At 40.8% G+C, this 21,158-nt stretch overlaps 1 protein-coding gene across 1 annotated transcript in view; it reads right to left on the reverse strand.

The window, feature by feature from the left end:
• LOC309686748 (receptor-type tyrosine-protein phosphatase mu) overlaps positions 1-21,158 on the reverse strand; it is a 34,694-nt gene that overhangs the window by 12,750 nt on the left and 786 nt on the right. The window contains exons 2-7 of the mRNA XM_082499495.1: positions 9,791-9,907; positions 4,926-5,080; positions 4,532-4,667; positions 3,795-3,944; positions 3,149-3,322; positions 705-836 (exon numbers count right to left, since the gene is read on the reverse strand). Of these exons, the coding sequence (XP_082355621.1) occupies positions 705-836; positions 3,149-3,322; positions 3,795-3,944; positions 4,532-4,667; positions 4,926-5,080; positions 9,791-9,907 (864 nt within the window). The remainder of the gene's footprint in view (positions 1-704; positions 837-3,148; positions 3,323-3,794; positions 3,945-4,531; positions 4,668-4,925; positions 5,081-9,790; positions 9,908-21,158) is intronic.

Here is a 21,158-nt window from a genome sequence, read left to right on the forward strand (position 1 = left end):
ACTTGGAATCGCGCAGTTGCGAGCCAGGCTCTAGGACACTTAGTGATTAATGCTAGTGATTAAATTGCCAAACCACTAGGTACAGTTTTCCAATTTCCTAAAGAACATGTACAGCGTGCACAACTCTTTCGTAAGGTAATTACATTCCCCCATACGTTTCGCTGCTCTGTTTTCTCTTCCGAAGGATGTTTAGTCTCCAATCTTGTTTAGTTCCTATCTCCGTGCTAACAATGTCATTTTGTGCCAAACACAACACAGATTTTTCACACTGGGAACACCTATGCCCTGGTAAGCAGACCAATGTCGCTGACCTGTTTCAGGCAGGCTAATGAATAGCTGTTGGGTTCTGTTTATGACTTTTGGCTATTATTAGTGTGTTTCAGACTTGAGTCAGAATTCTACAACCATCATTTTTGGGTTTTTAGCAGCTCTTCCCAAAGCATGTTTTCTTACCAGAATAAATTACAGGCGCATGCACTTATGTGTGTGTACATTAACATTTTGGTGGAGAAGTTGCTGATGGTCTGATTTATTCGTCTTTACCTACATATATCTGTGTAAGCCACAAATCCGTTTTTTAGTGTGTTAGTATTTAATGTTGTTTTATAAAACTAATTACATCCTAAACCTGTTCTGAATCGCACGTGCTGAAATGCTGAGGCGCTAGCACTCCTCTGTTGAATGGAGCAGTTTTCTGGACTTACTTGTGCCGGATCGACATCGTTCAGCATAACTATTGAAGTGCAGTGATAATCTAGGACCAGCCGCCAGAAATCTTTGACAGTATTTGGTAAGGGATGCTGTGTAACTATAAAAGCGGACGGTTGCTTGTAGCTCTACAAAGAAATAACAAGAGATGGTGAGAAGAACGGTAAAAGACAAAAATCCGTTTAGCAGAACGCCAGTCATAGCCCCAATACTTTGAGACTGAAAGCATTATTTCTATTTGCTATATAATTAATACATTGTTTTCAGCTCTTCCCCAAGATCTTATATGCTTCAAAGTTAATATACTGTATTTGGGCGGAATATGATTTCTGCAGATGTTATATTTCTGAAACTTAGTTTACGCCACAGGCATTGAGTAAAATCATCAGAGTTTTTTGCCTCCAACGGAACTACAAAATTTTGAGCAACAGTTTTGTTTTCAGCTGTTAATGGGCAGATTAATCTTGGCTGTCTGCACTTAGCTGTTAATTTGAATGCTGCCCATGAAAGGAAATATCTAGTTATTTTTCAGAAATATTGTTGAAATTCCTGTCTATCTGACAGCAGCGAGGATACCCAGGGGATACATTTCAGTGCTCTTTGGGTTTTTTTTTCAGTACCGGAGTATGTCATTGTCTGAGCTGCTTGGTGGAACTGTTCAACTGTATAATTTTCAATTACGTCCTCCTGAGTGTTGGAGGCCAGTGTGGCCATACTGGGAGAATTCTTGGGAGAGGTTGCCATTGCCTTCGTGAAGGAGGGCAGGGAAGCCTCTACATGCCTTGAACTGAAGTATTGATGCCACAACAGAGGTATAGTCTTATCAGCTATTTGCAGCTTTCTTTCAGATACAGGCACTGAATAGACCACAGAAAATGAATCCAAGGTGTTTTGGCGTACAGATGAAGACACGCAAGACACCAGTTCTTTGTTTTGGCAGGTATCGATGCTGCTGGTACATCAGTCAGCTGCCTTCTGTCCTACTGGTCCTGTCTTGCTGGAAGTTGCATGCAGATGAGAGATGCTCAAAGGGCTCTCCATTACTCCCTCACTTAGAAGCCTCAGCAGGTTTTTTGGGGAAAATCGCTCTCAAACTCATTTGATACTGAATAATTAAAATTATGCTCGCTACCCCTTTTGCTTGAAGTGAGCTTTAAAGGTTTACATGAAGTGAGCCAGCTGCATTTCAACAGATGCAAGTGGAGAGGGTGAAACACATCATCTTGTCTGCTGGAGACTGAGTGTTTAGAGAGAGGTACAAATGTCTACTCTTGCCCATCAGTGCAGGGATATCGCAGGAGCCTGGCAAGGGTGCTTTGGGTGGAAAGTGACCCAAATCACCTCCTGCCTTGTAGCCTTTTGCTCAAGCACGCTTTTCGATCCAGCTCCTTGTTTCAACAGTGAAGAAGGGAAGAATTTTCAAAGCAAATATTGAGGCACTGCTCTTTCTGAGCAGTACTTAATTTACAGAACAAAACAGTACTGAACTCTCCGGGAAAGAAGACAATGTAATGGCAAGGTTGCAAATTGCAGATCAAGGAAACTCCGTTCTAATACGAAACGCTGTTGACCTACTGTGAGAACCTCGAGAAGTCACTTCAACTTTTGTTCTCAGTTTCTCTACATAGATAAACATAAAGATAATACACCTACCTTTTCACAGGAGTGTTTTGAACTTATTTTAGGAAAATGCTTTGAGAACTTGGAAGGAAAGCAATGCAAAACTGCTGTAAACTGTTATTACTCTAGCTTCACTTTTCAAAAAGGCCATTTACCATGTGTTCATTCTTTGCTAACCTCTGTTTTCTTGTTGTTTATGTGTTTGACAACCATAATTACTATAGCTCTAAATTGCCAAAGATAGGCTATAAATATCTACAGACTGTACAGGCAGTTTTAGTGTCTTTTTACTGATACTCTATTAGCGGGATTAGAATTACCATAGATGCATTACAAAAAAACCCCAAACCCACACACATTCAAACAGAAATAAACAGAAAGACTGAAGTAATGGCTTGTGTACTATCCTGTGCTGACAGAATTTTTTTTTTTTTAATTACTGTTTAGATTACAAACAAAGGGAACTGAAATATTGCTGCAAACCTTATTATCCTATTTAACTGCCTTAGTGTCTTAATAGGTTACTCTTTTTTTCCTAGGCCAGATGGTTACAAACTCAAGCACTAGGGAGAAATCCAGACACATTTAATTTATCAAAACTCCCTGACTTGCTCTCTGAGCGTGGCTTTGGAAATTTCGCTGTGACATAACATATGTGGGATCCTAAATGCACTTGGGAGTTTAAAGATTTTGTGCCACGTTTTTGGAAAACAATCTAGAAGGATTTCAGTCGTCTTATGCTGACTCCACTTTCTGGCATTGCTCAGTTTGGAGGGCTGCTTATTCCCTTTTTATTATTAATGATGTAGTGGAGACTTACATCCATCAGTGCAGCATTAATGTAGTTACTGCTCTCCCCATCTATTGTTATGAGGAAAGGCAGGCATCTGTCTGGAGGCAGAACATCCATACAGCGATTCTTTTCATGATTTCGTGGTAAAAGTGCTATACTGCAGTCTTCTACGCGCAGTGTCGGTGTCACCATATTTAAAGTCTTTCAAAAAGAGTAAACAGTACAACAGAAAAATTAACACAGCAGTGAAAGCATTCCAAAATATTTAAGAATACATCATCTCAGCATTCAGTTTCAGTGGGAATCAATATGCAGAGAAATGAAAACACATCACAGTCAGCAGGGCTTAGAAGCCAAAAATCCTGGAAGCACGCAGATCTGAAAAATAACCTCAAAGACAGCTGCAGAGTAACCTGCCTTCTGGAGAAAGGACAGTGGAAGGAATCGATATACTTCCCTTAAGTAAAAAGAAGATTTTCCTACTACCCTATCGCATTCTTTTATGATTTAGCATAATTCAAGAGCAATTAGCGACACACTATTTTCCCCTTTTTTGCAGCCTTTCCCTCCCAGGCCTGGTCCAAAATTCACATGGTTATAAGCAAGCGCTTAAGTAGAAGTCTTTAGCATAGCTGAGCTGTATAGCTTCTCGGTACTGCTAGCCACAACTTACCCTAAATTCCTCTTTGATCTGGCTGGAGTTAGTCTGAGGATCCAGTTTATTCATTTCATAGTAAACAGACCTAACTTGAGAAGCTGGAATAGATGTGTCCCCACAAAGACAGGCTTCCAGGATAGCATCATGGATGAATACATACTGTTCCTGGTAAAGCAATTAAAATAATTACTGACACAGAGAGCACACACTACTAGTATTTTGGTAAATACAAAATAACAACTAATGTGGCTGCCACTGATTCTCTCTGACTTTACTGGCACTGAAGCAAGACTAGAAGGAACAACAGCAGTTCACAAAACTTTATCCCACTCATTTAGAAATTAATATAGAAGGATTGACTCGAACTAGTTACAAGTACAAACAGAAGTGCAGTAACACTCCGTAATAAAACTCGGAACGTTTCTGGTTTCTTCATTCCTCTGCACGGTTCTGTAGATGCTATCACACCACTGAGACTCAACAAGATGTACTCCAGAATGAATCCTCCCTGGAGAGGATACACTCACGATTTTCCTTTTTTTTAAGAAAACCATTGCAAACCTTAAGTGCAGCATAACTGGGCATTTGTTTGGGCAGTGGTTCTTCAAGTTTCAATGTGGATTATTTTCTGCATAAGACTGAATAAACTACCTTCTGGATGCTGCCTACCACAAAGAGGCTCTGGTTTTATGGGCTAGAAGAATACTTTTTCTTGCAAAGCGTAAGGCGGTATTCCAGCAGATTAACAATACCTCAGTCTGCACCATGTTAACTCTCCGAGATCGAAGCTCCCTCACGCAGTTGTATATGTCTACAACACCTTCTCTTTCCGCCATATCTAGCATGATGTCAATAACAATGAAGCACCCAGTTCTGCCAGCACCAGCACTAAAGTAAAAGAAGAGCACAGTTAAATGTTCGGCAGTGCATTGGAAAAGGTGAAGTGCAAGGGTTCTTCCTGCAGGTACTTAATCGGTGGGATGATTGCTGAAATTAAGCCTCGCGTTCAGGCTTAGGTATAAAGTTTTTGTGGGTAGAGCTCCAGCGGCTTCGGCAGCCTGTGTGGGGATGATGCAGTACAGGAGACGCAAAAGTAGGTTCTGAGTTTAGTGGACAACACAACAGAGGGATTTCTGTTCTACCCACCTGCAGTGAACAACCAGAGGGCCAGCGTTCGGTGGGCTCTTGGATTTGACCTGCCGTACAAATCCCAGCAGGCCTGTCGCATGGTATGGTACACCGTGGTCCGGCCAGCCAGTGAAGTGAAACTGCCGAATTTCTCGAATCTCATGAGCACCTCTCTGTTGAAAAGACAAGAGTTGGAAAAGAAAAACAAGCTGGAAAAATGAAAGAAATTGGACGAAAGACATGGTAAGAATGTTACTTCAAAAGCCTTGCTGAAAACATCCACCCCCTACCAGTACCCCTATCTGTAGAGACTGCTGGAGAGCTTTCTCATAGCAGGAGAGCAAGTTCAAAGGTTACATATCAACTGGTTTCAAAGCCTTACAACAAAACTGAGTAATACAACACTAGATTGGTTAGAAACTTTTCGCAACAAGATAGATGCTCATCTCTATATTTAAGCACTCGGTTGCTTTGAAGACTGTGGCCTTAAGATGCACGCCACGATCACAGAACAGGTCAGCAGCAAGGCCATGAACACATAGCACAGATGACATTTTTTTCCCCACCGCTCTCCACAGGAGTTTTGCTGCTGACTTCAGGGAACTACAATTTCAGCATAATTTTCCTTTATCATTTGTCTTCTTCATTGGTCTGAAAGAAACGGCTGAATAGTAAGAAACCTTTTTGCACCTCCAATCACAGGGGCTGTGTTTGTAGCCCTCCAAATGCTCACCCTTCAAGTGATTTGCCACCGTCTAGAAGGACATGGATAGGGTAAGACAGGTATAAATGAGAAGCCGATCTTGTAAGTAATTTCCCATGTGACTTTCTGGAGCAGTCTGAATATTAGAGGTGTGTATGCTAAGTTTGATTTTCTTAGTGCTTGTATTTCCCCTTCCCCCTCTAAAAATGTAGCTGCCAGTATTTTATTCTCATTAGAAATCCACAGACCAGAGGCCATCATACATATTTCATAAGCAAACAGCAAAATTATGACATATCATGTCTAGGCTGGACTAAATGTCAGTGATATTAATAACTGGCGGTTTACAGTTTTTCTTCTTAAAGATGTATTTCCTGTCTCGAGCTGGTTTGCATATAAAAGGCCTAATTCTTTTCGCATAATGAAGTAATACAAACTTCCTAATTTATTGCTAGCATGCAAGCTAAAAGAGTCTGGGATTTTCAATGACTGAGAAATTTTGGCCGTGCCAGCGCTACACGACTGGAGTGGGCTTGGTGTATTTCGGAGTCCTGACGCTCTGCCAGCTCAGGCTGGGGGTCTGTGGAGACTGGGCATCTGCTCAGAGGAATATCCACACTCACCTCCCTCAGAAACTGCGACACAAAAAGGCAGGCAGGGGAGAGGATGAAGAGCATACGCGACGCTGGTGTAGACTGAAAAGATCACACCCTTGCAACAGAAATGACCTTCTATCCCAAAAAGCAATTTTAAAACATATTGGAAAACCAGGAGTAGACAGAGTAATTTGCATTTTACGACAGTCTAGCAAACACGTTCAAATACAATTTGGTCTCTGTACTCTGGGGATTTTAGAGTGTGTTAGTTAACAGCTTTTTTGCTACTGTAAGCAGGGCCTCCAACTCTGTAAATAGCTGTGCGTAGGTGGGGTATCCATGTCCCAAACACTTTTATATTGCTCCTAACAACTGCCCACAACCCCCCAAGAAACAAAGATCCCATACAAAGAGCAATGCCACGACCATACAAACTGAGGACTGAAATGAGTGCCCCACACAAATTCTTCACGCCTGTACGCAGCCTGGATTTTCAAGCAGTTTGCAGAAAGTAAACTGCCCCTCCAAAATAAGGTGCCCAGCTGTTGCACAGGTCACGGTATGTCCTCTGTGTCTGGTGCATTAGTTTTGAAAATGCTGTCTGTCACGCTGACGGCATTTTTTGTCTACTGTTGGTAACACTCAGCTACTTAGAAAAGATTTTGCATACAGGGTACTTTTATAATGAGTTTGCTTATTATACCTACAAAAGAATGATTTTCATGTCTGTAGCTTCCCTGCTGGTTTCTAAACCCAAAATAGCAACACAACTGCATGAATCATGAAAGCATATGCTCAGCTTGGAAATACTGTATTTTTTACATTTTCTTTCAGCTGAAGCTAAATGAAAATGGTGTACATTGCTAACAAACCTTAGAATGTTAAAAAACGTAGACCTTAATCCTACAAATACTTGTGGTGCTGCTGTATGTTCCCGAGTAATTAATCCGAGTTAACCGTTGTGCCGTAAAGGAACTGCTCCAAAGGAACTGCTTATGAACACATCGTAAATAGTATCTAGGAAGTGGTCCTCAGAATCAGAGTGTAACTTTGGGTTCAATTTTCTTAGCATTATCCCCCTACTCCTCAATAATTACCAAACAGCCATTAAAAAAGAATAAAAATGAATGATCAGTTTATCTCCAAACAAAACAACTTCTAAATTGCATTTTAGGAGCAGGTATGAGATGTTCATCCACAAATAGAAAAGATGGTCCGAAGGGACCTCTGGAGGTCCCCAGTCCAGCCTCCCAACCCGAGTGGGTCTACGGCCAACACTAAATCAGATCACCAGTGGTTCTGTCCAGCTGAGCCCTGATGACCTCCATGAATGAAGATTCTACAACTTTTCTGGGTAACCTGCTTTAGCACTGCACTACCCTCCTCCTGAAGGAATTTTTCCGGTGCAAGCCTTACAGGCTACAACTTTGTGGCCATTGGCCCTTGTTTTAGCATCCATCACCATCAAGAAGACTGAGGAGAATTTGGTGCCCCTGATTTTCTAAACATCTTTGCGGTAGTTGCAGACTGCAATTAGATCCTCCTTACCCCTCCTCCTCATCTCTACCACACCGAACAAGGCCAGCTCTCTTAACCTCCCCTTGCAGCTCTTATGTCCTACGTCCATAATCATCTTGGATGCCAGCTGTTGTCCCAGGATGTCACAGCCTGCACAGACACATGGGGTGAGCCCACCAAAGGCGCAGAACTTTGTGGTTTTCCTTGTTGAATTACTAAAGTTTCTGTTGGCCAAATCTTCAAGTCCTTTGGAACGGAGGCTCCAACGTTCAGCATTTCAACACCACCCTTCATTTAGTATTGTCTGCAGATCTGGTGAGGGTGCACTCTGTCTCATCATGCAGCTTGTCTTGGAGAGGCTGAAAAGTGTCAGTCCCAGTAGATCAGAAATATAAACTTGAGAGAATTATGGTGGAAGATATGTACAGACTTGACCCTTCCAGTACCATTGGAAGAGTTAAAAAAATATGGGAAATAGGGTAAAAACGAATGTACATTACTCAGACTACAGTGACACTGCTTTTAGAGGCTTACTGAAAAACTACCAACTATTAAAAAGCAGCGTCTAAATGAAATCTTTTCAGATGGAGACTTTTTTTTTTTTTTAAGAAATAAAATGTTTAGTGCCTTTTATCTCTATCTGTTCTAATGCACTTATTCAAGACAGTTTAGTTATGATCAACTGTAAAATCCTCTAGGTCTTTTTTTTCCAGTCCCAGTTAAGAAGTGAAAAGCTAACATCAAAGCATGGGCTTAAAATTCGCAGAATAGAAATCAACCAGTGCTTCATCTACTTCAAAGTGTACCCACCGTTTCTCATCTGTTTATTAGAAATATCTAAACGCAAGGAAACAACAGGCTTGAATGAATTCGATGTACAATGTGTATAGTGGTAAACATGATACAATATTTCAGTTCATTCGAACTGCATAATTCTGTTATCATTAGCCTCAGGTTGCTCTATTGATGCCTATTCAAGTATTAGATTGAAGAATAAAACAGGAAAAAACCGAATTCCTTTGTTACTGTGGGTGTATGTACAGAGACCCTGTTGGGCCATCTTTTTGGCAGTTTCATCTACCAGGGTGCAGGATTCTTTGATGCTAAAGATTATGTTCTTCAAAACCATAATTGAATACTATTTTATCATTAGAGAGAACCACTATATTGCAGGTACTGCAAGTAAATCAAAAGAAGTTTTCAAAGCTAATTAGTCAAAAATCTACTCATGGTGATACTGAGAGAATATTACTTCACCGCACCATTAGGAATGTCAAGTCTTCCGAAGAGGTGCTTTCCTCATTGTTTTGCAACTTAAATGAGTCTTGATACATACAATTAAAACACCTCTGTCCTTTAATGAAGTTTGAATAAACCCCCTGGATTGACATGAAGTGCACGACACACTTCAGCTTTGACTGACCCTGCTTGTTCTCACTTTCAGTAAGCACCTTATTTGTAAATTGTATGTTGCCCATATATTGTAAGCTGTTTGGGAGAGCTACATGATCCGGTAAGCATCAAAAAAATTCATGGCGTTATTCTAATAAAAAGTAATACAAGATGCTGATTGGAACTCTCCAAAGACAGACTCCACATGAAAAGTGAAATTGCCTTGAGAAGAAAATTAATTTGTTTCAACTACGTCTCTGCAGACCAGGAACACACCGGCCCAACAGATAACAGTATTCTCCACCATGGACTTCTGAATAATGGTTCATGCAGCCTCTGATACAGACGGAAAATGATTGTGCGGAACATGAGATGGGAAAACAGCACGAATGTGTTTTTCAATTGATTGCTGGGAGGGAGGCTTCGATTTCTCCTAGGCAAGGAACATCACTTTTTCTAACTCAGACAGGGGCCAACAGTGATGGAAAGCGCAGAAAAGTTGCTGCATTTAAAGAAAAACACAGTTTGCCATAAGAGGGCGGTAGTCGTTTACCCAAAAAGTAGCTGCAAAACTGGGATGTCAGTCAAAAGATTTAACTTTCTCATGTAGAGTCTGTATATAAGTTACTTAGGCAGATACAATTCATTTAAGAAAACTGAATTTGGAAACTTACCTTTTCTACTGCAAATGTTCGAATCACGTATTCAGCCAGGAGCTCTGTTTCTATTAGGGTAACTTTAATATCTTTATATATCTCTGTGTCATCTGGCCAGTATTTGCAGCATTTGACCTTCAAAAAATACAAAGGAAATTAGGGTTCATTTATTTTAGAAGGTTTATACTGAATCTATTCTGTATTCTCTGCAATGATTTCTGTTTTAAAATGCAATCATGTGCAAAAACAGTCACATTTCCTACACGTGGAAATGATTAATGTTTAAGGGATGTTCCCTCTTCTTTTTTTAAGACATCTTCAGAGTTACAGGTGAGATCTGTGTTGTGGTTAGTAAAGTAAGGCGAAGTTGTACAGAGCACAAGGGATACTTACACCCTGTATAACCCAGTTACAGTGACCGTTCATTTCCTCTGCTTTCCAACGCAGGGTGTGCCCGGAGGGACGGCTACCACCAGAAGGTTTTCCCCGAAACTCTAGTTGGTGATTTGTCTCAAAAATATCTTCCTACTTTCTAAAATGAAAATGTGTTTTTCAGACAGGAAGGATCTTCTCTACTGTTTGAGAAGTAACTGTTTTCTCAGATTAACTTTCCAAAGGAACTGATGAGAGGTCAAACGGCAAAACTCAACACTTTAAGTCAGGAGATGAGTTTTATGTCTGGGCTTTAACACCAGTTCACTAGATCACCCCAAACACTGGGTGGGATTCATCTCAGCTCAAACCAAGATGAGTAAGACGAATGCCTTCTAGAGGTGCTTTTATTTTTGTTAACTATGAAAAGAGTTAGACGACTGCCTTGGCTTAGGTATTTGGCTTCCTGATGGCTAAGGTTAGGTGAGATTAACTACCTTCTCCTCCATGGCAATTTCACTTGCCTTCTGGAGCTGTGCGTTACTGGCAAATTTATCCCGGGATATGGAGACGGAAAGAAGGTGGGTTTTGTGAACTGTATTTCAGATCTTCTGAGCCCTGGTGTGGTCTAGATGGGATGGACTTCACAGTAATTAACGTATTCAAACGCGCACTATTAGTCTGCTATTTTTTAAAGTGGGTCATTGTGGGGACTGTATACGATGATGCAGATAGCTGACAGACCTTAAGAGTTTTCTCCTCCTTCCCATTGGGTGCGGGAGCTAAGACATTACTTACATCTCTCGGTTTTATTCTGCTCTATCACAGTAATAGCTATGCTATCACCACTGCATCTGGCCATCGTCCAGTAGTGCAGTACGTGCTAGGAGTAGCATCTGTTATACATCTGCTGCATGGAATGGTTTCTCTCTTTCTCTCACCGAAGGGAAATTTTAAAATGGATCTTTTAATACATGTAAATCTACTGGTTTACTTAAATATACACTTAAATGGGTTGGGTAAAAACCACAAAGACTTCAAATATTCAGTGGAAAACTGATAGAAAAAAAAAATTAAACTTCACAAGTGGTAGAGCATTTCTCAAACCCATTTTCATGCCAAAATATTTGGATTACTATCTTGTCTAGTTTTGAGCAAAAGGCAAAACTGATGAACATGTGTGTAAGCATACAGTGAAAACTGTAAAGCATGATTGAAACGATTTATTTATACAAACTCTAGGTTCCGTATATAAAGGATTACGCAGTGAGTCAAACCTTGTCCTGCCAGGCAGAAGAAAATACTTTCCTCAGAACTTGTTGCTAGTGATGCAGCTGATAATCACATACAGCCCCTCTTTACTGTCTGGACAGAAGAGAGCTCTTGCCACACCAAAGTAGTAACATCGGCTGATAAAATAAAAAGTTCATCCAGGCAGGGGTCAGTAGTTCTGACCCTTTTTCTGACTCCTTAGAAGGATAAAATTTAAATCTGAATAGAACTGAGTTGAAAAACACAGCCCTTCATCAGCATCCACTTTGGAGAAAAAAAGTAGCCGGGTCGTATGCCCGGTTCCCAGCCACAAAGTTATACAAGCACTTATTCCTGCTGACACAGCCGATGGAAAGCTCCTGGAGCAGAGCTGAAGTTCAGGTAGCTATAAGCAGGCTTTTATTTATTTCTCTGTGCTTGTTCTTCGGACCTAGTAACCGCATTAGCATTGGCTAAGAAAAAGTCTTTATATTCTTCACATTTCATCCGGTATTAAGCGCGGTTTCTTGACGACTGGCAAACACCGGGTTATACAGTTCCCTTCCACAGCGAGAGGACTGGAGCTGGGACATGGGACAGTCCTTGCAGTGCCTAGCACTGCTGGGACAAGGGTGGCAAGACTGCTCCCCCCACCATGCTCACCAGCCAGCAAGCTGACAGGGCGCCTGTGTGGGTGAGAAGGTTTCCACCAGCCAAGGGCAAAGCCAAGGGACAATCCCAGGGTGCCTAAATGGCAGGATGTCTGGCAAACACATATTCATTTCTAAAGCATATCTATCAGCTATAAGCAACGAAGACCATTTCAAAAGCATTAAATGTTGCTGCCAGCAGCTTAGTAGTTGCTGCCATCTATTGTTGCATTTACTTGGTATTTATTCAGATGTTATCTTGTTTGGATGTATTTCCAAAGCCCTTCTGATAGAAGCTCAGTGAAAAACATTGACTGCTCGTTCTTTCGTCTGCGTTGTTAAAATAATCCAGAAAATTCCCATTGTTCAAATCCCTTAGGTCAGCAAACTGACCCTTTTATAGTCATTGCCAGGAACTCTCCGAAACAGGGTTTTCCTACCCATGGCTAAGACAATTTGTCAACTCTCCATGGAGAATAAGGCAATTCACACTACCTCCGGACCGGAGCAGCCCACTGACAACCCCATCTCTGGACCCTGTTCCCTTTTCCTGCCCTTTCACTTATCCTTTCCATAGGTGGAACCTCAACCACACGAAGACGGCCGACGCACGTAGGAAGGGTGCAGCCGCAGCGGTGATCCTAGTCACAGCACCACTGATCAGCACGTCTCTTTGTTGCTAACTTTAACCTTGTTTCTTTCTGATGGGTGCCTGCCATCCTCAAAGCAGCTCTACTTTAGTAAAGTAAACAATTGGGGAAAAAAACCACCAACCCCGGCTGAATTAAATTGCTCAGCCTTGAAGGAAAACATGCCTGTTTCTAACTTGGTAAGTCTTGACAGTCCGGATTATGACTAAGAACCAGGGACATTTAGAAAGACCAATTTAGAAGAGCACAGTCCCCACCTTCTAATGCCTCCACTGTTGGATTTGCTTCACTTTTTTTTTTTTTAAACCTTATTTAAGATGAACCAGTGGACTAATTAGAGAAGCACTGGGGGATGTCGCACAGAAGTTACAGCCTTTCGTGCCTCATGCAGCTTGGGCCTGCCGGGGATTTCTTACTCTGCTGCACAGGGGATTTTGGGCACGGAGCAGATTGGAGCTGAGCAGAAGGATCCATGACAACACAATTTCCTGAAAACTCTCCCAAGTGGAATAGGGGCTGTAACAGCCGTGGGAACGATGCCAGAGCCGCAGTCAGAGCCACAGACCAACACTAAATGATTCACTCACTGGGAGGGGGTGGGAAAAAATCCCAAACTTTTTTTTTTTTTTAATTCCAGGCTTTTTTCCTACTTTTGGCTCTTGTTCTGCAATGCTGCTGCATGTGCTAAGCTCTAGAAATGGGAACTCTGTGGACTCCTGATGGGCAAAAAGTTAAGTAAATGCTTTAAGATCAGTGTCCCATTGCCTCCAGGACCTCTCAAATAAATGCAAAGGTGTCCTAAAGACAGAATTAGATTAAATAGTGGAAATCAAAATCACACTTATAAATGTTTATTGGATCAGGGCCTTTATTTGTACAAGGAAAGACAATTGCAACAAAACAGAATATGGTTTTACTCATCAAATATGAGAAACATTGCTGGTAACATATGTTTGTTCATTTTTTCTTTTTAGCACAGCTTTAGCTACTGTGACTTGATGAATCTCTTTCCCTTTTTATAAACATTTGCTACGTTTTACAAAAAATCCTACGAACAGAAGGTTTAGCTAAATAATTGATACATGAATCCAGAACTGAATATTAAATGCATTAGGTTTTTTTTCACACAGTTGTTACCATAACAGTAAATATCGTCCACGAAGTAGAAAACACAATTTTGAAATCTCATCTGAGCTGAACTATAATTGAGAGTTTGTTCAGATACACCCCACATTTATATCCTAACAACGTGCCAAAAAATACAGATGTTCATCACAAGATGAGATAAAAGGGCGATTGCCAGAGACATAATGAAAATGCTGTGGTTTAATCTATTCATCCCAAGGTACACTGTCCAATTGTTCCAAACATGTTTATTTTACTAATAATTTCAGAAATTTAAAGATGATTACCTACTTCTAGTCCCCAGCTCCGCTCCCCAGCAAAACAGCCTAATGTGAGAAACTAAGAATTAGAAATGAAGGTGGAAAGTTGTTTTTGCTGCTTCTAAATATAACAAACAATGTAGGCAGTGGATAGCTAATGAACACAAATTGTGACTTCCGAAGCTGTATATTTAGCCATTTGGCAAAGTGACACATCTAGCTAAAGGCAGTATGAAAGCCAGGACAGTAATTCATTTACTTAGAGGTTTGGAATAGGAGGAATATTACAGAATTAATATGTGAGCTGGCTGTGAAATATACTTTGTAGTTTGTACAGAACAGTTTAAATAACTGATTATTCAAAGTTTCCAATTTCCTTTGATTCTGAAATATTCTTAGCAAAAAGGTGATATAACTGGCTATGCACTCCATGGATTGTCGTTACTGAAGAGCAGTATTATATATTCTAATTTAAAATTAATCCTGAACTAAGTAATGACAGTAAGTCAGACATAAATTGTAAAGTGAAACCTCTAGGATATAAAATGAAATAGCCAACCAAGCTCACTGGTGAAAATTTTTAACAGATTTTACAGATGTAGCTAGGATAACATCATATACTTCTATTTGGCTGACTTGAAGTAAAAGGACATCCAATAATTGAACGGGTTTTTCTTTAAATACTTTTCAAACAAAAAATGTATTGTGATTTAAGAACATTTTATAAGTTATTTTATAACCTTTGACAGAAGATAAAACCCAATCTTTCTTTTTTTCATTTTCTTTGTTTGCTTTTGAGCAAGTCACTTAATTGATTTATACCTCATTTTACAGTTTTCTAAAAGAGGTATGGAAGAATATTGAGAAATACAACATTTAAGATACTGTTTGGCACCACCAGACGAGTGGGTCTGTATAAAGGCAGCCAGAAGTCTTTGTGTCGTTCACAGCTCCCAGAGGGGGAGAGATGTCTCCATGAATTTTACTAGCTCAGTCTAACTTCTTCCAGTGGTGGCTGATATAATTCTCCACCTTCTGCTGCCCTATGTTGCCCCAGCAGTGCAATCCCAGGTTGCCTGGTGGATGCACTCCCATTGAACTTCTGCCCAGAACAGCTGGCTTTCTGGACATGTCCAGAAGTAGCCACACACTAATGCTTTCCACCTGAGGGAATCCGTGTGATCTCTTTGTTCTTCAGAATCAGGTACACTGTTAGCATGCCATCAACCTGTTAGCTGGGATTAGATGAAATTAAGCTGACAGGCCAAACTCGTGGTGTGACCATGGTTTGGCCATAGAACAGAATTAGCCTGGGAAAATTGCTTGAGGGTAAAGGTGATCCAAGGTAAAGCTATTGTAGAGTTCCTGTCTCCATCGCTAGTACCAACAGAAGAATATGGATTGCCTCTATTTCATTGCTTATGTTTAGGCAATTTTGTCCCTCTGGTCATTACAAAGGGTTGTAAAGTGGTGCACCTTCGTACAACCCTGGAGGAAAAAAGGCTGAGCACAGAGCATGGGAGAAGGGTGGTGCCATGCCAAGATGAAGGATAGTTACAGGATTAGCTGAAACTCCTCAAAGCCTGTCTTAATCTCTTACACAACTGGGAAATCATGGGCATATTGTTCAGATCCTGTGCTCCGAGGACCTGATGTGCCCGCGTTGAGTAGAACAGCCTGTGCTCTGAATCACGCTTCTGTTCCAAGAGCAGAATCACGCCATTAGTTGAGCTACAGAGCACCACCAAACTGGTGGATTGCCTTCTGGGTCTAAAACCTGAGCATCTGATGTTAGGTTAGAAAGCTCTACATGTTATTCTACTGGGTAAGGCAAAACCGTGTCAGTGCCTCCAGCATACTTCTTCCTTCACAGAGAGACTGAGAGATTAATTTCACAAGACTGCTGAGGTGAGACTTGCAGTGATGAAGCCATTTCGCTAGCCCCGACATTTCAAAGAAGAACCTGAAGTCCTGTTTGCAAACCGCACTTATACTTGCCTCCTACACCTTGGCAGCACTTCAGCAGCTAGCCCAACGAGGGGGTCGATCCATTTGTGTATCCTTAAACCTCTTTTATTTATTTCTCAAAGTGAATTATCTCAATTGGATTAGCGAGCATTAAGATATTAATCTCTGTTGATTAACGTTCTTTGAAACATAGCTTTTACTGGAAACCAGAATGCATCAAAACACTGAGAGATGAAACCACTTCTGCTTTGAGTGACATGGGACAGTGCTGAACGCTTGTAGGTTGGTGTCCTGTCTGATGATGCTAACATTGCTAATCCAGGGACATCTTTATTAAATGATTGCAAAGAGTCCCTCCTTCTCTTTCCTGAACAACAACAGCCGATTTCTTTCCCTAAGGGTTCCTCCCCTGCTACGCATAATGAAATAATGCCAATTTATTATTTCTGGTTAGAAGTCTAGCAAGCTGAAATCTGGTTTGATGACTAGAAGGGTTCACTGACTTGAAAGACTAGCAATAGTTTTAAATTATGATTGTTCTCTTTTTTCTCATTGATACTCTGTAAAATTATAAACTCTACGGTATCCTAAAAAAGATACTGGAATTACAGTGAAACCAAAGTAAAACAATGAACATCTAATAACAAATACGTACCATAAGCACAGGTCTCAGGTTTTCTGGGCAAAAATGATTAAGAAAAAAATTTTCTCTAGATGGGGAAGGACACGATTTATAGGGCTTACAAGCTGAGACTAGAATTACCTAGAGGTAGGGAAGGGCTTCATACAGCAACCTTTCTCCCTCTCGTTTATAAAATGTGGTTTCTTTCTTTCAATGGAAAAGTTAAAATGAAATCTTAGTCACCAGTATGCTTGCAAACTCTTTGGCACACCTCCTAAGGAGCGCTAATGCCAGTATCCTGAACTAATTCCAATGTAGGTAATTTGGTTTATTACATTTAGAGGCGGTTTCAATTAGATAGAGTGTTCTTCCATTTATACGAAATACAAATGTGCTGTTTGTGAGATGTTTTAAAGAGTTACTGTGTTTCACCTCTGCAATATCTCCATAACGGGTGATCTGAACCTTAAATACAATTTGAATTTACCTTTGTTTATTAGAGGGGTCTTCTGCATGGAAGATTCTTAAAATTTGTCAAACACATAAATGCAACCTTCATGAACAGGTTTGTCTCAAAAAAATCCCTTTTTATTCTAAGAATAGGTGGCAAGTCCATTGGAAATTTCGCACAGTTTTTATGTTGCTGGAATTTCCTATAAAGTTTTTGTTTGGTTCTTGCAATATGTTTTCAGTAAGAAGTCTTTGGACAGGGCTTTATTTGGCAGGTTTTCTTGGACGTCTAATGTCTGTCTATAACAGAAAGAAATCATCAGGTGGACCTGAAGAAGATCTGGTTCAACATAAAGACTTCTGGATTTTGTTTGTCAAGGACACATATTTGTATCTGGTTGAGAAATGTTTCTAGAATGCTGACCAAGGCTGCGCATCCTGAGCAAGGACCAAGCTTGGACCAAAGGCCCAAACACATGCACATATGACCGCTTAAGGCTGGGCCCACACAACGTCTCCCCTGAGAAGAACAACTCTTTTCTGACAGATTTTATTTTACAACAGGGAGCGGTTTTTAGCCAACCAGCAGCAAGGAGACGTTCCCTTTGGGTCAGAAGACCTTTGCATGGGTCTCCTCACTGCCATGTAGACCCCAATACTTTTTTTAAGCACGAAAAGTCAGAGCCATCAACATTTTTGCAGCGAGGCAGATGAGAGTGCCACGTGTGTAGCATGTCAACCACAGGTCCAGTAAAACAAGCAAAGCAAAAGCTATGCCACCACTGTGTTCTTTCTTTTTCCCCATTCAGGTTCAGCCCTGCTGGCTCTTGAGAGGGAAAAGCCACCCAGGAGGAGTGTGAGGTGGCTCTCAGGAAAGCACAACACTCCTGAGTGACAAGATGGCATGAGAGGCTGTTTCAGCTGTTTCAGTAGTGCTAAGGTGGGCATGCAGACACAGGGGCTATTTACCAGTCGATGGCTGACCTTCATTCCCCTGTTTGTGTCACATCCATTCTGTTGTAGTCAACCTTGCCTTCGTTCAAAAAAAAAAGGGTCTTTTGTGCGCTTATTAACACTATTAGCACTGGCTGTTTTCTAATTCTGGATAATAATTGCGAAACTCTAATTACTGTAATTACTATGCTCCTGGGGTGAGGTTTTATTTTTTATAATTATTTCTAGTGATTTTTTTGTAAATACTTTGTTATATTAAAAGCATGATAGACAGTCATGAGTCCTTGCAGCACATTTATACAGCAACCACCTCCACTGAATTTCATCAGTGCATTTCACCATTTATTAATCAGATATTACTAAATTTCTTCTGCCTCAAGCAAAAACAAGGAGTGGGAGCAAAAGTCACTACTGGCAAATGACAAATGATATGACATGCCAAGTTTGATTCTGCCAACCAAGTATTAGCACCAGCCCAACAAGAGCAAAGATGGAGGTGACAGCTAGATGGCACAATTGAATATATTCTAAATCTTCCCAGAACACCTCTTTTCCGAAGAAAGAAATGTGGCAATGTGTGCAACCATTGAAACACTTCAAGAAGCAACCTGAGACTTTGGCCAGTACATAAAGACCTTGATCCGGTTCCCATTGCTTTCCACAGAAGCATCCAGCTCTGTCTTTTGGAGTCTGTACTCCAGAGCAGTCTCGTGGAGTAAGCAAGATGTTCTTTTTGTGTCTGTTTTCTGATCACCCCTACACTGGTGGGATAAAAAATTTTGTTTCTTCTGGAATAATCCACCAGATTATGCTAAATCTCTCAGGAAAAGATGTTGTCTGAAATTACACTACTATCTTCAGTTGCTCTAGCACTTACAAACATGAGCGTGGAGGCCTCTTGCATTAATATAATCCAAAACACATTATTTTGAAATAGCTTGGGGTCATACTGATATATTTTTATGAGTCTTGGTTTTGCTTTTTACCTGTTAGTGTGTGGTTTGGAAAATTCTGATCCTTGAACTAAAATGTAGGTGGATTATACCATTAATTACTTGTCATTCCCTTTTTGTGAACGTCATTGTGAGTGGAAAGTTGGTGGCCCAGCACAAGGAAGACAGAGACTTTTTTTTGCAAGGCTGCTTCAAGGGCTGCTTCTTTGTTTATTTTTTTGTACAAGTTCTTACGTCAACCTAGGCCAATCTTAACTGAAAACCACTTCATCATCCGTTATCAAAGAACTGTTCATGCAACTCAGCAATGATTTTTCTAAATGACTGTGAGACCTCATTTAGATTTTTAATAAACAGTCACATTCTAATGAGGTCTTCATAAAACTGACTAAATATGTTTAGAAATCATTAGCTTAAATTACCAGTACAAAAGTCTCCTTAGGGAGCCCTGCAGATTTTGTGATAAGACTTCTGGCAGATGGATTAGTATAACAGCGCAAGTGAGTTCTGAATTTCCACACAAGCAGTGTAAATGCGAGTGACTGGGTAACAGGCTACTAGATAAAGAGCTAAATGTCCCTCAGGTGGGTTCATTAAAGAGAGAAAACAATCAAAACACATTTCGGTGCCATTTAAATACCAGGTGCACAGCAGTCTGCAGGTGCCAGAAACACTGACAAGGGTCCCTCGCTGGAACACACAAGAGCTTAAAGGGATGCACGGTTTTGACAAGTATGCCTCAGATAATGACAGATATTGGCAGATGTACCCGGACTCTGCTGGAGGGTAATGCGGGGACTGAGTCATTTACAGCAGGTGCTTGCATTAGGGACAGCCTCATGGTGATTCCTCCATCCGCAATTAAAACAGTCCTGATGCATAATGCTCCAGGGCAAGAAGCAAGTTCCTAGCACTGATTTAATGACTATCCAGCCAGTCCTGGTAAACAAATACACATACGCCCCCTCAATGATTAATTCATGAAGGATATAGACTGTGTGGCAAACATGTTAAATAGATATTCCTCTTTCCTGAAAATTTAAAGGAATTTTCCTCCTCGGCTTGCAATGGGTCAAGAGGGTTAAAAAATAAAAATAATAAATTCCTATAAATCTTATACCAGCAATACCAATTGAAATAGAAAGCCTCAAGGTTGGGAAGGTTACAAGGTTTGCTCTGCAGGAATGCTACCAAAAGGTCCATTAAAATCATCACTAATCAAGGTGGCACAGAGCTTGTGTCAGGGGTTGCAGGACAGATGGTATGTTTGTAATACGTCTCCTTGCTGCTGATAATTCCAGCTCTGGGAGCAGGACAGAAGCACCAACGGAGGAGTGACTGCATTGTTCTGTGGCTCATACGATCTCATTTCCATTAAAAGCTCATTTCCATTTCTGCTCTCTGATCTCACCTATGTTGGCCTCCCGAGAAAGTGAGAACAAAGTCATTTCTACCACTGCCAGAAACAACAAAGCTGCAGATCTGTATCCCGCTAGGACACTTGCACCCTGAAGAAATCTCCGTGGTGGCACAAACTGTTGCTTGCTGCTAAGGGAATGCGCTGCATACCTAAACGTTGTGAGTTGAGGCCACCACCATTGGCGCCAAGACTGGCGTCTCCCTGGCTGATACCTGACAGTTCACTCTAATTGATGCTTTCAAATACTGACTTCACGAAAACAGTATGTGGCTTCATGCAGTATGCAATTTTTGTTCTAAGGCTTGTTTATCCATACCCTAAACCCATCCCTTTTTACGTTATGTGCTTGGGTACTTATGAATGTGTATAAAGCTTTAACGAAGAGGTTTGTTGGAGAACTTCCTGTTCTTATAAATCTGTCCGTTTTGAATTGATATGTGACCATCCAACTATTTCTACCTTCTTCCTCATTCCAGGGACTGAATTTTTAAAGCGGCCTCCATGATCCTTTTTTGTCTCTGCAATTAGTCATACATGTGCTCCTGCAGCAGCTGTTAATTGCAATCACAAATCCCACCCTTTTTATACCTAAAAATAATACTGGCACCTGATCTGTTGGCAGGCTTGGGCACACAGATATCTAAATGTTAGGATTCATACTCACAATTGACAACGGACATAAGGAAGAATAAACTGAGATTGTAAAACCGG

This window comes from Vanellus vanellus (genome assembly GCF_965231255.1).
Source record: "Vanellus vanellus genome assembly, chromosome: 2".
In the NCBI taxonomy this organism is placed as follows: domain Eukaryota; kingdom Metazoa; phylum Chordata; class Aves; order Charadriiformes; family Charadriidae; genus Vanellus; species Vanellus vanellus.